At 44.6% G+C, this 15398-nt stretch overlaps 2 protein-coding genes across 2 annotated transcripts in view; one reads left to right on the top strand and one right to left on the bottom strand.

Annotated features, from left to right (window-relative positions):
- Nucleotides 1-530: 530 nt before the first annotated feature.
- On the bottom strand, nt 531-3377 carry LOC129859978 (uncharacterized protein C17orf98-like). The gene is made up of 3 exons (XM_055930268.1): nt 3182-3377; nt 2602-2978; nt 531-1546 (listed from the first exon to the last, which is right to left on the bottom strand). The coding sequence occupies exons 2-3, from the start codon at nt 2960-2962 to the stop codon at nt 1389-1391; spliced, it is 519 nt and encodes a 172-aa protein (XP_055786243.1). The 5' UTR covers nt 2963-2978; nt 3182-3377; the 3' UTR covers nt 531-1388.
- A 180-nt stretch (nt 3378-3557) lies between these two features.
- Nucleotides 3558-15398, top strand: part of LOC129859977 (coiled-coil domain-containing protein 81-like) — a 38486-nt gene continuing 26645 nt past the window's right edge. The window contains exons 1-2 of the mRNA XM_055930267.1: nt 3558-3908; nt 4126-4187. Coding sequence (XP_055786242.1) covers nt 3830-3908; nt 4126-4187 — 141 coding nt within the window. The 5' untranslated portion in view covers nt 3558-3829. The remainder of the gene's footprint in view (nt 3909-4125; nt 4188-15398) is intronic.

The raw sequence follows: 15398 nt of genomic DNA, 5'->3' as shown, positions 1-15398 counted from the left end.
CATCATGTTTTGTTAGACTTCAGTGCAGTTTTGGACATTATCATCATAATCTACAGCTGAAAAGGTCTATTTGTGATGGTTTAACATCCCCTGCTATATCGTGGAGTGAGTTACCTTTAATTAGCGTAATAAAGAAAATCCCCATAATAATCCGTCATTTTTAAACTAGAGATACTGAATGAAAATGACCCCACCAGTGGTGTTTCCACCAACACGACTTGTGGATGAAAATCTGTGCGTTTTCATGTATCTAATAAAAATCTAAAGTTCAATGTGTTTCCATCCCATTTTCAACTCAACATATAGACTGGAGTTAAATAGCATTCAGTATGTGCATACTCTGGTCTTGGCCCGTGCGCTCTCGCCAACAGCTCGGGCTGGCTGGGCGGGTAGGCTACATGATGAGATTGCTGTGGATAAAAGCAAGAATATTTGTATTTGTCAAACGGAAGCCAAACTGAATCAGACCCTGTGAAATGAATCATCATGTATTTAATCTGTAGCCTAAAAAACTGCTTTCTCTACTACGTCATAATGGGAGGACAACACAAGTCATAGTTGACGCCATTTACTTTGATATGATGGTTATTATATCAATATTTGCTCATAAAAGCGTTTCCATAACATTTCTCGCATTATTAATTTTACTGACAGAAAAAGATCCCACCTTGTCAAGCATTTCTGTTTTGTGGACATTTGGAAAGTTTACAAAAAAATCTGTTTCCATCAGGTCTGTAATTGTTTTAATGTAGTCTACTTAATTATCGTAAAAATGTGGATGGAAACCTGGTTAGTGATAGTAAACTAATACACTTGATGACCAAAAGTATGTGGACACCTGCTCATTCCAAAATCATGGGCATTAATATGGAGTTGGTTCCCCCTTTGCTGCTATAACTGCCTCCACTCTAATGGGAAGGCTTTCCACTAGATGTTGGAACACTGCTGCGGGGACTTGCTTCCATTCAGACACAAGAGCATTAGTGAGGTTGGACACTGGTGTTGGGTGATTAGGCCTGGCTCGCAGTCGGCGTTCCAATTCATCTCAAAGGTGTTCAATGGGGTTGAGGTCAGGGCTCTGTGCAGGCCAGTCAAGTTCGTGCACATACTTTTGTATATATAGTGTACATCAATGGTGCTACCTGAAATCCATTGTCTGTGAAAGTAGGATATAGCAGTCTGTGAAGGTAGGCTATAGCAGTCTGTGAAGGTAGGCTATAGCAGTCTGTGAACAGCATATTGTTATTGTTATATTATCACCCTAGCGTTAAGCAGAGATATACAGGCATAAATAATTACTCATCAAGTTATAGGGAGGCATTCTGGACGCATTTATTGTTGCTCATTGGAACGTCATAATGATGATGATGCCTTTTCGGTTGCTGGACTCAATGGAGTTGGAACGTGGTCACCTCTCCGAAGCTGGACGGGTTCCGCCGGAGGTTGGGCGTGTTGCGCCGAAACCCAAACCGCCCGTTGTAGCCTATCAGCGGCTTGATGTCCGACATGAGACCACTGTGGTTGCTCACCTGCTCTCGGGAGTGACCTGTCCGGTGCACAGACAAGATAGCCTATACCAGTGACTCTCAGCAATGATGGTGATGATGTAAAACCTGTATAGATTATGAATCCCATGTAGACCTACTGATGTAAAACCTGTATAGATTATGAATCCCATGTAGACCTACTGATGTAAAACCTGTATAGATTATGAATCCCATGTAGACCTACTGATGTAAAACCTGTATAGATTATGAATCCCATGTAGACCTACTGATGTAAAACCTGTATAGATTATGAATCCCATGTAGACCTACTGATGTAAAACCTGTATAGATTATGAATCCCATGTAGACCTACTGATGTAAAACCTGTATAGATTATAAATCCCATGTAAACCTACTGATGTAAAACCTGTATAGATTATGAATCCCATGTAGACCTACTGATGTAAAAGCTGTATAGATTATGAATCCCATGTAGACCTACTGATGTAAAAGCTGTATAGATTATGAATCCCATGTAGACCTACTGATGTAAAAGCTGTATAGATTATGAATCCCATGTAGACCTACTGATGTAAAAGCTGTATAGATTATGAATCCCATGTAGACCTACTGATGTAAAAGCTGTATAGATTATGAATCCCATGTAGACCTACTGCTAAATAAAAGTACATTGATTTATTGAATATAATAGAAGAGCATGTCAGCAGGGTAAAGAATAGTTTCTTCAGAATATAACTGTAGCCTATTCTTCAGTCTCCTCCAACTGTTTGCCACTTCACATAGCCTATAGGCCTATCTCCCCCATCCTTATTTCGATAGGTCAAAGCAATGGCTTGCATTGATTATATCCCCCTGGTGGCCAGAAAAGCCACAACCTGTATAAAAAGTAGCTGTGGATAAGTCTGCTAAATGACCAAAATATACAATGTAAATGTAAACTTATTTCTCTGATTCTGTGGACCTAATTTGATGTCAAACGGGACATATTATGAATCCCATTTAATGCAAATAAAAATAATAATAGAATAGAACAGCCAATAGAATAGAACAGTTTATATAATAGAATAGAATATCATATAATAGAATAGTCTACCTGCTCCGGAAGTGTTCCTCAGGTCTAGGGACTTTTGGGCCGCGGCGCTCTTCAGTTCCTTGTTCTCGGTCTTCTGCGGGACCCTCTGCACCGACGGGGTGGTCTTCTGTGGGACCCTGTGCACCGACGGGGTGGTCTTCTGCGGGACCCTCTGCACCGATGGGGTGGTCTTCTGCGGGACCCTCTGCACGGACGGGATGGTCGTGTAGCGCGCAGCGTGGGGGTCATTGCGTGCGTCGTACCCGGGGAGCACCGACCAGAGCCGGGGGCGCAGGTGTTCATACCCGAGCGCAACCGAACTGACAGCGATGCAGTCGAGCACGAACTTCTGCTCGCGCTTCTCAGGCCCGGAGTGATTCATTTTAGGCAATGCAGCTCTGAAATGACAAAATATATAAAATCAGTCCACATTCAATATATACACATTAGGCACAGAGCCTTTTAAAATTAGGCTTGGCTACTAAAATAAAACGATTTAAAAAGCGGGTCAGATTCGGGCCTAACTGCAGTGTGTGTTATTATACTTATGACCCAAATTCCAAAAATGTATGGAGGGACACGAATAGCCCAAAACACTCACATGAACAATCACAGCAAAAGCACGTAAAATCAACACTCACTCCCCGGTCAGTTGTGCGCCTGCCAAAGTGCTCGTTTACACTCTACTTCAAAAGCCTGCTGAATGACGCAAATGTACGTCTTTATTACGTTTCAGCAGATATAGCTGGGGGGCAGTGAAAATTGCTTCACAAGAGGGTTGCCAATGCGCAATTGCTCATCTACCATTCTTGATTAAATCGGTCTCAGAAATACAGTGACAATTTTCATGACATGAGCTATCTGGATTCAACTCGGAAGGGATCCTTAAAGTCATTATACAGGCCTATTTGCTTTTAGAAGACATGCTAAAGTTAAAATAAACGGAGTTTCTAATCTGCAGGGCTAAACTTTGGCCCCAGCGCCTGTCGCTGCGGGGGGTGCAAGTGGCTATTGTGACGTCGCTCGTAGCAACAAGGTCAGTGTTGGAGTTGCGCGCCCGGGTGCATTTCCCATCGAGATTTATCACCCGAGGAGACGCACCGTAATGGGCTATCGGCGGGGGAGAATCTGGAAGTCGGAAGAGAATCTGGAAATCGGTGAATTGAGCCGAATCTGGAAGTCCGTGGATTGAGTTGAAACAACTCTGGGTTTCTTTTCTTTTTTTTAAAGATCTTTTGCTCTAATTGTCATGATGACCGACTTGCTGTCCGTGGTGTCGGAGGCGGAGAGGAAGTCCTTTCCAACCCTCTCTCAGCTCTCAGAAAACGGTCAGGACAGGACACACTTTATAGCCTATTTTATTGTACAGTAGAAAAGATATAGCCCACCTTGCTGCACCGTGAAAACACCTAGGCTATGCGCATTTGTTTGAAAACTTTGCACAATTTAGAATCAAGGTGTGCATGTCATTTTTTAAAGCATTTAGCTATATAAGCAATTTTTATTTTCTGAAAATTGTTCTAAAAATCTTCCCCTTTATTTCAGACATTGACAGCATTTGGTCGAACGTGTCATCTTTCGTGGAGCGACAGATGACCTTGCAAAAGGTGAGAGCACTTTAGAAAGTCGATATTGCCATAGTCAGTGGTCAGTCAGTTCAGCTGAACCGAGGGTATAGCAAAGGAGGATGTTTTTAGGAGGTTGAAGCTCATTTATTCCATTTCTACACAATAACTCTAAAATGCTATTGGATGAAGAGCAAAAACAAACAAAATTACATCAGGCATTAATTATCACCGCGTGTAGGCTACAATCAGTAGTGGAAAAAGTACCCAATTGTCATACTTGAGTAAAAGTAAAGATACCTTAATAGAAAATGACTCAAGTAAAAGTGAAAGTCACCCAGTAAAAGTCTAAAAGTATTTGCTTTTAAATATACTTAAGTATCAAAAGTAAATGTAATTGCAAAACTAAACTTAAGTTTCAAAATTCAAAGCATAAATCATTATCCATTCCTTATATTAAGCAAACCAGATGCCACCATTATCTTGTTTGATTGTTTTCACGGACAGACAGAGGCAAACTCCAAACCTCAGATATCATTTACAAAGGAAGCATTTGTGTTTAGTGAGTTCGCCAGATCAGAGGCAGTAGGGATGACCAGGGATGTTCTCTGTTTAGAGAGTCAACCAGATCAGAGGCAGTAGGGAGGACCAGGGATGTTCTCTGTTTTGAGAGTCCACCAGATCAGAGGCAGTAGGGATGACCAGGGCTGTTATCTGTTTAGAGAGTCCACCAGATCAGAGGCAGTAGGGATGACCAGGGATGTTCTCTGTTTAGAGAGTCCACCAGATCAGAGGCAGTAGGGATGACCAGGGATGTTCTCTGTTTAGAGAGTCCACCAGATCAGAGGCAGTAGGGAGGACCAGGGATGTTCTCTGTTTAGAGAGTCCACCAGATCAGAGGCAGTAGGGATGACCAGGGATGTTCTGTTGATAACTGTGTGAATTGGAGAAAAAATCTGTCCTGGTGAGCATTCGAAAAGTAACGAGTACTTTTGGTTGTCCAGGGAAAATGTATGGAGTAAAAAGTACATTATCTTCTTTGGGAATGCAGTGGACTAAAAGTAAAAGTTGTCAAAAATACAAATAGAAAAGTAAAGTACAGCTACCCCAAAAAACGACTTAAGTTGTATTTTAAAGTATTTTTATTTAAGTACTTTACACCACTGGCTACAATGTCAACCACTACTCAACCTCGTCATAAATGGACTCATTTACTTGTGGAACGGTACATACAGTGAACATGAAGTAGATGCATAATACATGCTATCAAGTCACAACTAGGCCCGACATCAAACGCTGACATCAGTGTGAAACGATCTGGCCTTAATGGCCATGTACTCTTATGATCTCCATCCGGCACAGCCAGAAGAGGACTGGCCACCCCTCAGAGCCTGGTTCCTCTCTAGGTTTCTTCCTAGGTTCCTGCCTTTCCAGAGAGTTTTTCCTAGCCACCTTGCTTCTACATCTGCATTGCTTGCTGTTTGGGGTTTTAGGCTGGGTTTCTGTACAGCACTTTCTGACAACTGCTGATGTAAAAAGGGCTTTTGATTGCTTGAGTAACCGATGCATAAAACAGCTGACTGCGAATGCAAATGATGCCAGATAAATCCTACACATGCATTGAAATAAAAGGCATAGCCTACGTCAGACTTACTTAGGCCTACAATCGACAAGGACGCATGAAGACAAACAAACTCGACTAAAGAATGACGAATATCACGAAATACGAAAGGGAAACTATCACGAAATACAAAAGGGAAACTATCACGAAATACAAACGGGAAACTATCACGAATTACAAAAGGGAAACCTACTTTTGAAAGGGCGCTAAAGCCACGCCCGTGATTCAGCACCTCTGAATGGACAGCGCCTCCAGGAATAGTGGAGCTCCGTGACGCGGTGCTGAATGGACAGCGCCTCGGTGCGGGAATAGTGGAGCTCCGTGACGCAGTGCTGAATGGACAGCGCCTCCTGGAATAGTGGAGCTCTGTGACGCGGTGCTAAATGGACAGCGCCTCCAGGAATAGTGGAGCTCCGTGACGCGGTGCTGAATGGACAGCGCCTCCAGGAATAGTGGAGCTCCGTGACGCGGTGCTGAATGGACAGCGCCTCCAGGAATAGTGGAGCTCCGTGACGCGGTGCTGAATGGACAGCGCCTCCAGGAATAGTGGAGCTCCGTGACGCAGTGCTGAATGGACAGCGCCTCGGTGCAGGAATAGTGGAGCTCCGTGACGCGGTGCTGAATGGACAGCGCCTCCAGGAATAGTGGAGCTCCGTGACGCGGTGCTGAATGGACAGCGCCTCCAGGAATAGTGGAGCTCCGTGACGCGGTGCTGAATGGACAGCGCCTCCAGGAATAGTGGAGCTCCGTGACGCGGTGCTGAATGGATAGTGCCTCTGTCTAGTAGTCAGCTACTGTAATGGCAGCCTTCCTCCTCTTCGTCTGAAGAATGCCAAGCATCACGTCTGGAGGATGCCTGGCACCATCCCTACAGTGAAGCATGGTGGTGGCAGCATCATGCTGTGGGTATGTTTTTCAGCGGCAGGGACTGGGAGACTAGTCAGGATCGAGGGAAAGATGAAAGGAGCAAGTACAGAAAGAACCTTGATGAAAACCTGCTCCAGAGCGCTCAGGACCTCAGACTGGGGCGAAGATTCACCTTCCAACAGGACAACGACCCTAAGCACACAGCCAAGAGAATGCAGGAGTGGCTTCGGGACAAGTGTCTGAATGTCCTTGAGTGGCCCAGCCAGAGCCCGGAATTGAACCCGATCAAAAAATCTCTGGATAGACCTGAAAATAGCTGTGCAGCGATGCTCCCCATCCAACCTGACAGCGCTTGAGAGGATCTGCAGAGAAGAATGGGAGAAACTCCCCAAATACAGGTGGGCCAAGCTTGTAGTGTCATACCCAGGAAGTCTCGAGGCTGTAATCGCTGCCAAAGGTGCTACAACAAAGTACTGAGTAAAGGGTCTGAATATTTATGTAAATGTATTATTTCAGTTTTATTTTTTAAACCTGTTTTTGCTTTGTCATTATGGGGTATTTTGTGTAAATTTTAGAATAAGGCTGTAACTGTAATGCTCGTCCTCCTCCTCGTCTGAAGAGGAGCATGGATCGGACCAAAACACAGCGTGGTTTGAATACATACTTGTTTTATTAATGAAAGACGAACACGAAAAAACACTTGATAAACTACAAAACAATAAACGACGTTAACAGACCTGAACCTGTGAACATATAACATGAACGCACGAACAGGAAGGAACACACGAATGAAATGAACGAAACGAATGAAAACAGTCCCGTGTGGCACAAACACTGACACAGGAATAATCACCCACAAACAAACAGTGTGAACAGCCTACCTTAATATGGTTCTCAATCAGAGGAAACGTAAAACACCTGCCCCTGATTGAGAACCATATCAGGCTAATTGAAAAGAACCCAACATAGAAACACATAACATAGAATGCCCAACCAGCTCACGTCCTGACCATACTAAACAAAGACAAAATAAAGGAAATAAGGTCAGGAACGTGACAGTAACGTAACATAATGTGGAATTAGTCAAGAGGTCTTTATACCTTCTGAATGCACTGTATATAATGATTTAGTTTGTGGCCAGTTAGAGATATTTTGGGCACAGTTAGGTATCCTACAATGCGTATATGAAAATCATAACTGGTACGCAGATCTTTAGAAATGGTAGGATGAATTGTAAATTGGCACTCCACATGAAAAAGGTTGCAGACGCCCCTGCTATAGGCTGTATGAAGCCAACCTTGTCGAACGGCTCGTAAGCCTACAGTGTACCATGCCAGTGTCATTGTCTCACTTGCTTCATTCAGAGATGATCCTCATGTGTGCGCCAGTTCATTTGTGCATTTCCTTTCATCGCCATGGAAGGGAAACATTCTGCGAATATTGAAGCATTGTATCAACAAACGATGTGGCTCTGAGAATATTGACTGCAACATTTCCCTGGTGAACTATTATGTTACCTACGCAGGTGGATTATCTGTGTGATTATTTTATATTATTACATTCCACACTATAGCTAAATAACTTAGCAATGTTTCATGACGTTTTGTCAGCAAGATAGATCTGTAAAAAGATCTAATTTTAACTGAGGAAGATGGACAAGCAAGATTGATAGTGAGAGATGGAAGGGATCAGGTAGGCTACAGGTAGGGATCAGGTAGACTACAGGTAGGGATCAGGGAGACTACAGGTAGGGATCAGGTAGACTACAGGTAGGGATCAGGTAGACTACAGGTAGGGATCAGGTAGGCTACAGGTAGGGATCAGGTAGGGATCAGGTAGGCTACAGGTAGGGATCAGGGAGACTACAGGTAGGGATCAGGTAGGCTACAGGTAGGGATCAGGTAGGCTACAGGTAGGGATCAGGTAGACTACAGGTAGGGATCAGGTAGGCTACAGGTAGGGATCAGGTAGACTACAGGTAGGGATCAGGTAGGCTACAGGTAGGGATCAGGTAGGCTACAGGTAGGGATCAGGTAGGGATCAGGTAGGCTACAGGTAGGGATCAGGTAGGCTACAGGTAGGGATCAGGTAGGGATCAGGTAGGCTACAGGTAGGGATCAGGTAGACTACAGGTAGGGATCAGGTAGACTACAGGTAGGGATCAGGTAGACTACAGGTAGGGATCAGGGAGACTACAGGTAGGGATCAGGTAGGCTACAGGTAGGGATCAGGTAGGCTACAGGTAGGGATCAGGTAGGGATCAGGTAGGCTACAGGTAGGGATCAGGTAGACTACAGGTAGGGATCAGGTAGGCTACAGGTAGGGATCAGGTAGGCTACAGGTAGGGATCAGGTAGGGATCAGGTAGGCTACAGGTAGGCTACAGGTAGACTACAGGTAGGGATCAGGTAGACTACAGGTAGGGATCAGGTAGACTACAGGTAGGGATCAGGTAGACTACAGGTAGGGATCAGGTAGGCTACAGGTAGGGATCAGGTAGACTACAGGTAGGGATCAGGTAGACTACAGGTAGGGATCAGGTAGGATACAGGTAGGGATCAGGTAGGGATCAGGTAGGGATCAGGTAGGGATCAGGTAGGGATCAGGTAGGGATCAGGTAGACTACAGGTAGGGATCAGGTAGACTACAGGTAGGGATCAGGTAGGGATCAGGTAGGCTACAGGTAGGGATCAGGTAGACTACAGGTAGGGATCAGGTAGGCTACAGGTAGGGATCAGGTAGGCTACAGGTAGGGATCAGGTAGGGATCAGGTAGGCTACAGGTAGGGATCAGGTAGACTACAGGTAGGGATCAGGTAGACTACAGGTAGGGATCAGGTAGACTACAGGTAGGGATCAGGTAGGATACAGGTAGGGATCAGGTAGGGACAGGTAGACTACAGGTAGGGATCAGGTAGGCTACAGGTATGGATCAGGTAGACTACAGGTAGGGGTCAGGTAGACTACAGGTAGGGATCAGGTAGACTACAGGTAGGGATCAGGTAGAATACAGGTAGGGATCAGGTAGGGATCAGGTAGACTACAGGTAGGGATCAGGTAGACTACAGGTAGGGATCAGGTAGACTACAGGTAGGGATCAGGTAGACTACAGGTAGGGATCAGGTAGACTACAGGTAGGGATCAGGTAGGGATCAGGTAGGCTACAGGTAGGGATCAGGTAGGCTACAGGTAGGGATCAGGTAGACTACAGGTAGGGATCAGGTAGGCTACAGGTAGGGATCAGATAGGCTACAGGTAGGGATCAGGTAGGCTACAGGTAGGGATCAGGTAGGCTACAGGTAGGGATCAGGTAGGCTACAGGTAGGGATCAGGTAGGAATCAGGTAGGCTACAGGTAGGGATCAGGTAGACTACAGGTAGGGATCAGGTAGACTACAGGTAGGGATCAGGTAGGCTACAGGTAGGGATCAGGTAGACTACAGGTAGGGATCAGGTAGGCTACAGGTAGGGATCAGGTAGGCTACAGGTAGGGATCAGGTAGGGATCAGGTAGGCTACAGGTAGGGATCAGGTAGACTACAGGTAGGGATCAGGTAGACTACAGGTAGGGATCAGGTAGGCTACAGGTAGGGATCAGGTAGGCTACAGGTAGGGATCAGGTAGACTACAGGTAGGGATCAGGTAGGCTACAGGTAGGGATCAGGTAGGCTACAGGTAGGGATCAGGTAGGCTACAGGTAGGGATCAGGTAGGGATCAGGTAGGCTACAGGTAGGGATCAGGTAGGCTACAGGTAGGGATCAGGTAGACTACAGGTAGGGATCAGGTAGGCTACAGGTAGGGATCAGGTAGACTACAGGTAGGGTTCAGGTAGACTACAGGTAGAGATCAGGTAGGCTACAGGTAGGGATCAGGTAGGGATCAGGTAGGCTACAGGTAGAGATCAGGGAGGCTACAGGTAGGGATCAGGTAGGCTACAGGTATGGATCAGGTATGATACAGGTAGGGATCAGGTAGGATACAGGTACCCTACAGGTAGGGATCAGGTAGGCTACAGGTAGGGATGCAGGCAGAGGATGATGACGAAGTAGGGCCTACAGCAAGAAGTTATGTCAATTATCATTCTGTCACTGCATGACAATGTACATTTGTTATTGTCTACAATTATTATTGTTTTTGAAGCCAAAAACAGGACGTGTATTTTGGGACAATGCTGTAAACTGCACGTTGTTCAGTTGTGTTGATGTTCATACCAATACATGAACGAGTTGTGTTTATGTTCATACCAATACATGAACGAGTTGTGTTTATGTTCATACCAATACATGAGAGAGTTGTGTTTATGTTCATACCAATACATGAGAGAGTTGTGTTTATGTTCATACCAATACATGAGAGAGTTGTGTTTATGTTCATACCAATACATGAACGAGTTGTGTTCATATTCATACCAATACATGAGAGCAGAATTGCATTAGCCTACGGGGCAAATGAATACAAATATCAATTAGGCCTACAGCTATCACAGCCTATATTTTAATAGCAATAAAATAGCTTTTTATTTCGAACGGTCACCAAAAACAAGGGCTCCCTCACCTCTCAATTCCCAATTCAATCACCCCCTGGCTATCAGATTACAACAAGGTTTACAAGGCAGAATCACCCCCTGGCTATCAGATTACAACAAGGTTTACAAGGCAGAATCAACCCCTGGCTATCAGATTACAACAAGGTTTACAAGGCAGAATCAACCCCTGGCTATCAGATTACAACAAGGTTTACAAGGCAGAATCAACCCCTGGCTATCAGATTACAAGGTTTACAAGGCAGAATCAACCCCTGGCTATCAGATTACAACAAGGTTTACAAGGCAGAATCACCCCTGGCTATCAGATTACAACAAGGTTTACAAGGCAGAATCAACCCCTGGCTATCAGATTACAACAAGGTTTACAAGGCAGAATCACCCCTGGCTATCAGATTACAACAAGGTTTACAAGGCAGAATCAACCCCTGGCTATCAGATTACAACAAGGTTTACAAGGCAGAATCAACCCCTGGCTATCAGATTACAACAAGGTTTACAAGGCAGAATCACCCCCTGGCTATCAGATTACAACAAGGTTTACAAGGCAGAATCAACCCCCGGCTATCAGATTACAACAAGGTTTACAAGGCAGAATCACCCCTGGCTATCAGATTACAACAAGGTTTACAAGGCAGAATCAACCCCTGGCTATCAGATTACAACAAGGTTTACAAGGCAGAATCAACCCCTGGCTATCAGATTACAACAAGGTTTACAAGGCAGAATCAACCCCTGGCTATCAGATTACAACAAGGTTTACAAGGCAGAATCAACCCCTGGCTATCAGATTACAACAAGGTTTACAAGGCAGAATCACCCCCGGCTATCAGATTACAACAAGGTTTACAAGGCAGAATCAACCCCCGGCTATCAGATTACAACAAGGTTTACAAGGCAGAATCACCCCCCGGCTATCAGATTACAACAAGGTTTACAAGGCAGAATCAACCCCTGGCTATCAGATTACAACAAGGTTTACAAGGCAGAATCACCCCCTGGCTATCAGATTACAACAAGGTTTACAAGGCAAAATCACCCCCTGGCTATCAGATTACAACAAGGTTTACAAGGCAGAATCACCCCTGGCTATCAGATTACAACAAGGTTTACAAGGCAGAATCAACCCCTGGCTATCAGATTACAACAAGGTTTACAAGGCAGAATCACCCCCTGGCTATCAGATTACAACAAGGTTTATAAGGCAGAATCAACCCCTGGCTATCAGATTACAACAAGGTTTATAAGGCAGAATCAACCCCTGGCTATCAGATTACAACAAGGTTTACAAGGCAGAATCAACCCCCGGCTATCAGATTACAACAAGGTTTACAAGGCAGAATCAACCCCCGGCTATCAGATTACAACAAGGTTTACAAGGCAGAATCACCCATGGCTATCAGATTACAAGGTTTACAAGGCAGAATCACCCCTGGCTATCAGATTACAAGGTTTACAAGGCAGAATCAACCCCAGGCTATCAGATTACAACAAGGTTTACAAGGCAGAATCACCCCCTGGCTATCAGATTACAACAAGGTTTACAAGGCAGAATCAACCCCAGGCTATCAGATTACAACAAGGTTTACAAGGCAGAATCACCCCCTGGCTATCAGATTACAACAAGGTTTACAAGGCAGAATCAACCCCTGGCTATCAGATTACAACAAGGTTTACAAGGCAGAATCACCCCTGGCTATCAGATTACAAGGTTTACAAGGCAGAATCAACCCCTGGCTATCAGATTACAAGGTTTACAAGGCAGAATCAACCCCTGGCTATCAGATTACAAGGTTTACAAGGCAGAATCAACCCCTGGCTATCAGATTACAACAAGGTTTACAAGGCAGAATCAACCCCTGGCTATCAGATTACAACAAGGTTTACAAGGCAGAATCAACCCCTGGCTATCAGATTACAACAAGGTTTACAAGGCAGAATCAACCCCTGGCTATCAGATTACAACAAGGTTTACAAGGCAGAATCACCCCCTGGCTATCAGATTACAACAAGGTTTACAAGGCAGAATCACCCCCTGGCTATCAGATTACAACAAGGTTTACAAGGCAGAATCACCCCCTGGCTATCAGATTACAACAAGGTTTACAAGGCAGAATCAACCCCAGGCTATCAGATTACAACAAGGTTTACAAGGCAGAATCACCCCCTGGCTATCAGATTACAACAAGGTTTACAAGGCAGAATCAACCCCTGGCTATCAGATTACAACAAGGTTTACAAGGCAGAATCACCCCTGGCTATCAGATTACAAGGTTTACAAGGCAGAATCAACCCCTGGCTATCAGATTACAACAAGGTTTACAAGGCAGAATCAACCCCTGGCTATCAGATTACAACAAGGTTTACAAGGCAGAATCAACCCCTGGCTATCAGATTACAACAAGGTTTACAAGGCAGAATCAACCCCTGGCTATCAGATTACAACAAGGTTTACAAGGCAGAATCACCCCCTGGCTATCAGATTACAACAAGGTTTACAAGGCAGAATCACCCCCTGGCTATCAGATTACAACAAGGTTTACAAGGCAGAATCAACCCCCTGGCTATCAGATTACAACAAGGTTTACAAGGCAGAATCAACCCCAGGCTATCAGATTACAACAAGGTTTACAAGGCAGAATCAACCCCTGGCTATCAGATTACAACAAGGTTTACAAGGCAGAATCAACCCCCTGGCTATCAGATTACAACAAGGTTTACAAGGCAGAATCAACCCCCTGGCTATCAGATTACAACAAGGTTTACAAGTCAGAATCAACCCCTGGCTATCAGATTACAAGGTTTACAAGGCAGAATCAACCCCTGGCTATCAGATTACAAGGTTTACAAGGCAGAATCAACCCCTGGCTATCAGATTACAAGGTTTACAAGGCAGAATCAACCCCTGGCTATCAGATTACAAGGTTTACAAGGCAGAATCAACCCCTGGCTATCAGATTACAAGGTTTACAAGGCAGATTCAACCCCTGGCTATCAGATTACAACAAGGTTTACAAGGCAGAATCAACCCCTGGCTATCAGATTACAACAAGGTTTACAAGGCAGAATCAACCCCTGGCTATCAGATTACAACAAGGTTTACAAGGCAGAATCAACCCCTGGCTATCAGATTACAACAAGGTTTACAAGGCAGAATCAACCCCTGGCTATCAGATTACAACAAGGTTTACAAGGCAGAATCAACCCCTGGCTATCAGATTACAACAAGGTTTACAAGGCAGATTCAACCCCAGGCTATCAGATTACAACAAGGTTTACAAGGCAGATTCAACCCCTGGCTATCAGATTACAACAAGGTTTACAAGGCAGAATCAACCCCCTGGCTATCAGATTACAACAAGGTTTACAAGCCAGAATCAACCCCCTGGCTATCAGATTACAACAAGGTTTACAAGGCAGATTCAACCCCAGGCTATCAGATTACAACAAGGTTTACAAGGCAGAATCAACCCCTGGCTATCAGATTACAACAAGGTTTACAAGGCAGAATCAACCCCTGGCTATCAGATTACAACAAGGTTTACAAGGCAGAATCACCCCCTGGCTATCAGATTACAACAAGGTTTACAAGGCGGAATCAACCCCAGGCTATCAGATTACAACAAGGTTTACAAGGCAGAATCAACCCCTGGCTATCAGATTACAACAAGGTTTACAAGGCAGAATCAACCCCTGGCTATCAGATTACAACAAGGTTTACAAGGCAGAATCAACCCCTGGCTATCAGATTACAACAAGGTTTACAAGGCAGAATCAACCCCCTGGCTATCAGATTACAACAAGGTTTACAAGGCAGAATCAACCCCTGGCTATCAGATTACAACAAGGTTTACAAGGCAGAATCAACCCCCTGGCTATCAGATTACAACAAGGTTTACAAGGCAGAATCAACCCCAGGCTATCAGATTACAACAAGGTTTACAAGTGTCACGAACCGGCTCAGAGCCCGTAACAAAAGGGAGACCACGTGGAGATAAGGAGTAACCAAAATATATTTATTTAACTAACGAAACTAGGTATAATATACAATGGGATGTGTAATCAGTAATCAGTAGTGTAAGTGAGTGTTTTGCATGCATGAATGTGATAATGCAGGGTGTTGAAAGATGCTAACACAAACAACCAAAAAGCACCATGAAACATAACCGAAACACAAACAAATCTGTCAAGGTATCTGCCTGGAGAGAGTCTCCCCCATGAATGG

This window comes from Salvelinus fontinalis, chromosome 7 (assembly GCF_029448725.1).
Source record: "Salvelinus fontinalis isolate EN_2023a chromosome 7, ASM2944872v1, whole genome shotgun sequence".
NCBI classification, from domain to species: Eukaryota; Metazoa; Chordata; class Actinopteri; order Salmoniformes; family Salmonidae; genus Salvelinus; species Salvelinus fontinalis.
The sequence above is the reverse complement of the archived record's forward strand: the minus strand, read 5'-3'. Positions and strand labels throughout refer to the sequence as shown.

What these genes read in the sequence shown, in the direction of transcription:
- LOC129859978 (XM_055930268.1), bottom strand. Translation starts at nt 2,962, where the DNA reads ATGAATCACTCCGGGCCTGAGAAGCGCGAGCAGAAGTTCGTGCTCGAC. An exon ending in GAGGAACACTTCCGGAGCAG is followed by an intron (nt 1,547 to 2,601) that starts GTAGACTATTCT and finishes TGCACCGGACAG; the next exon opens with GTCACTCCCGAGAGCAGGTG.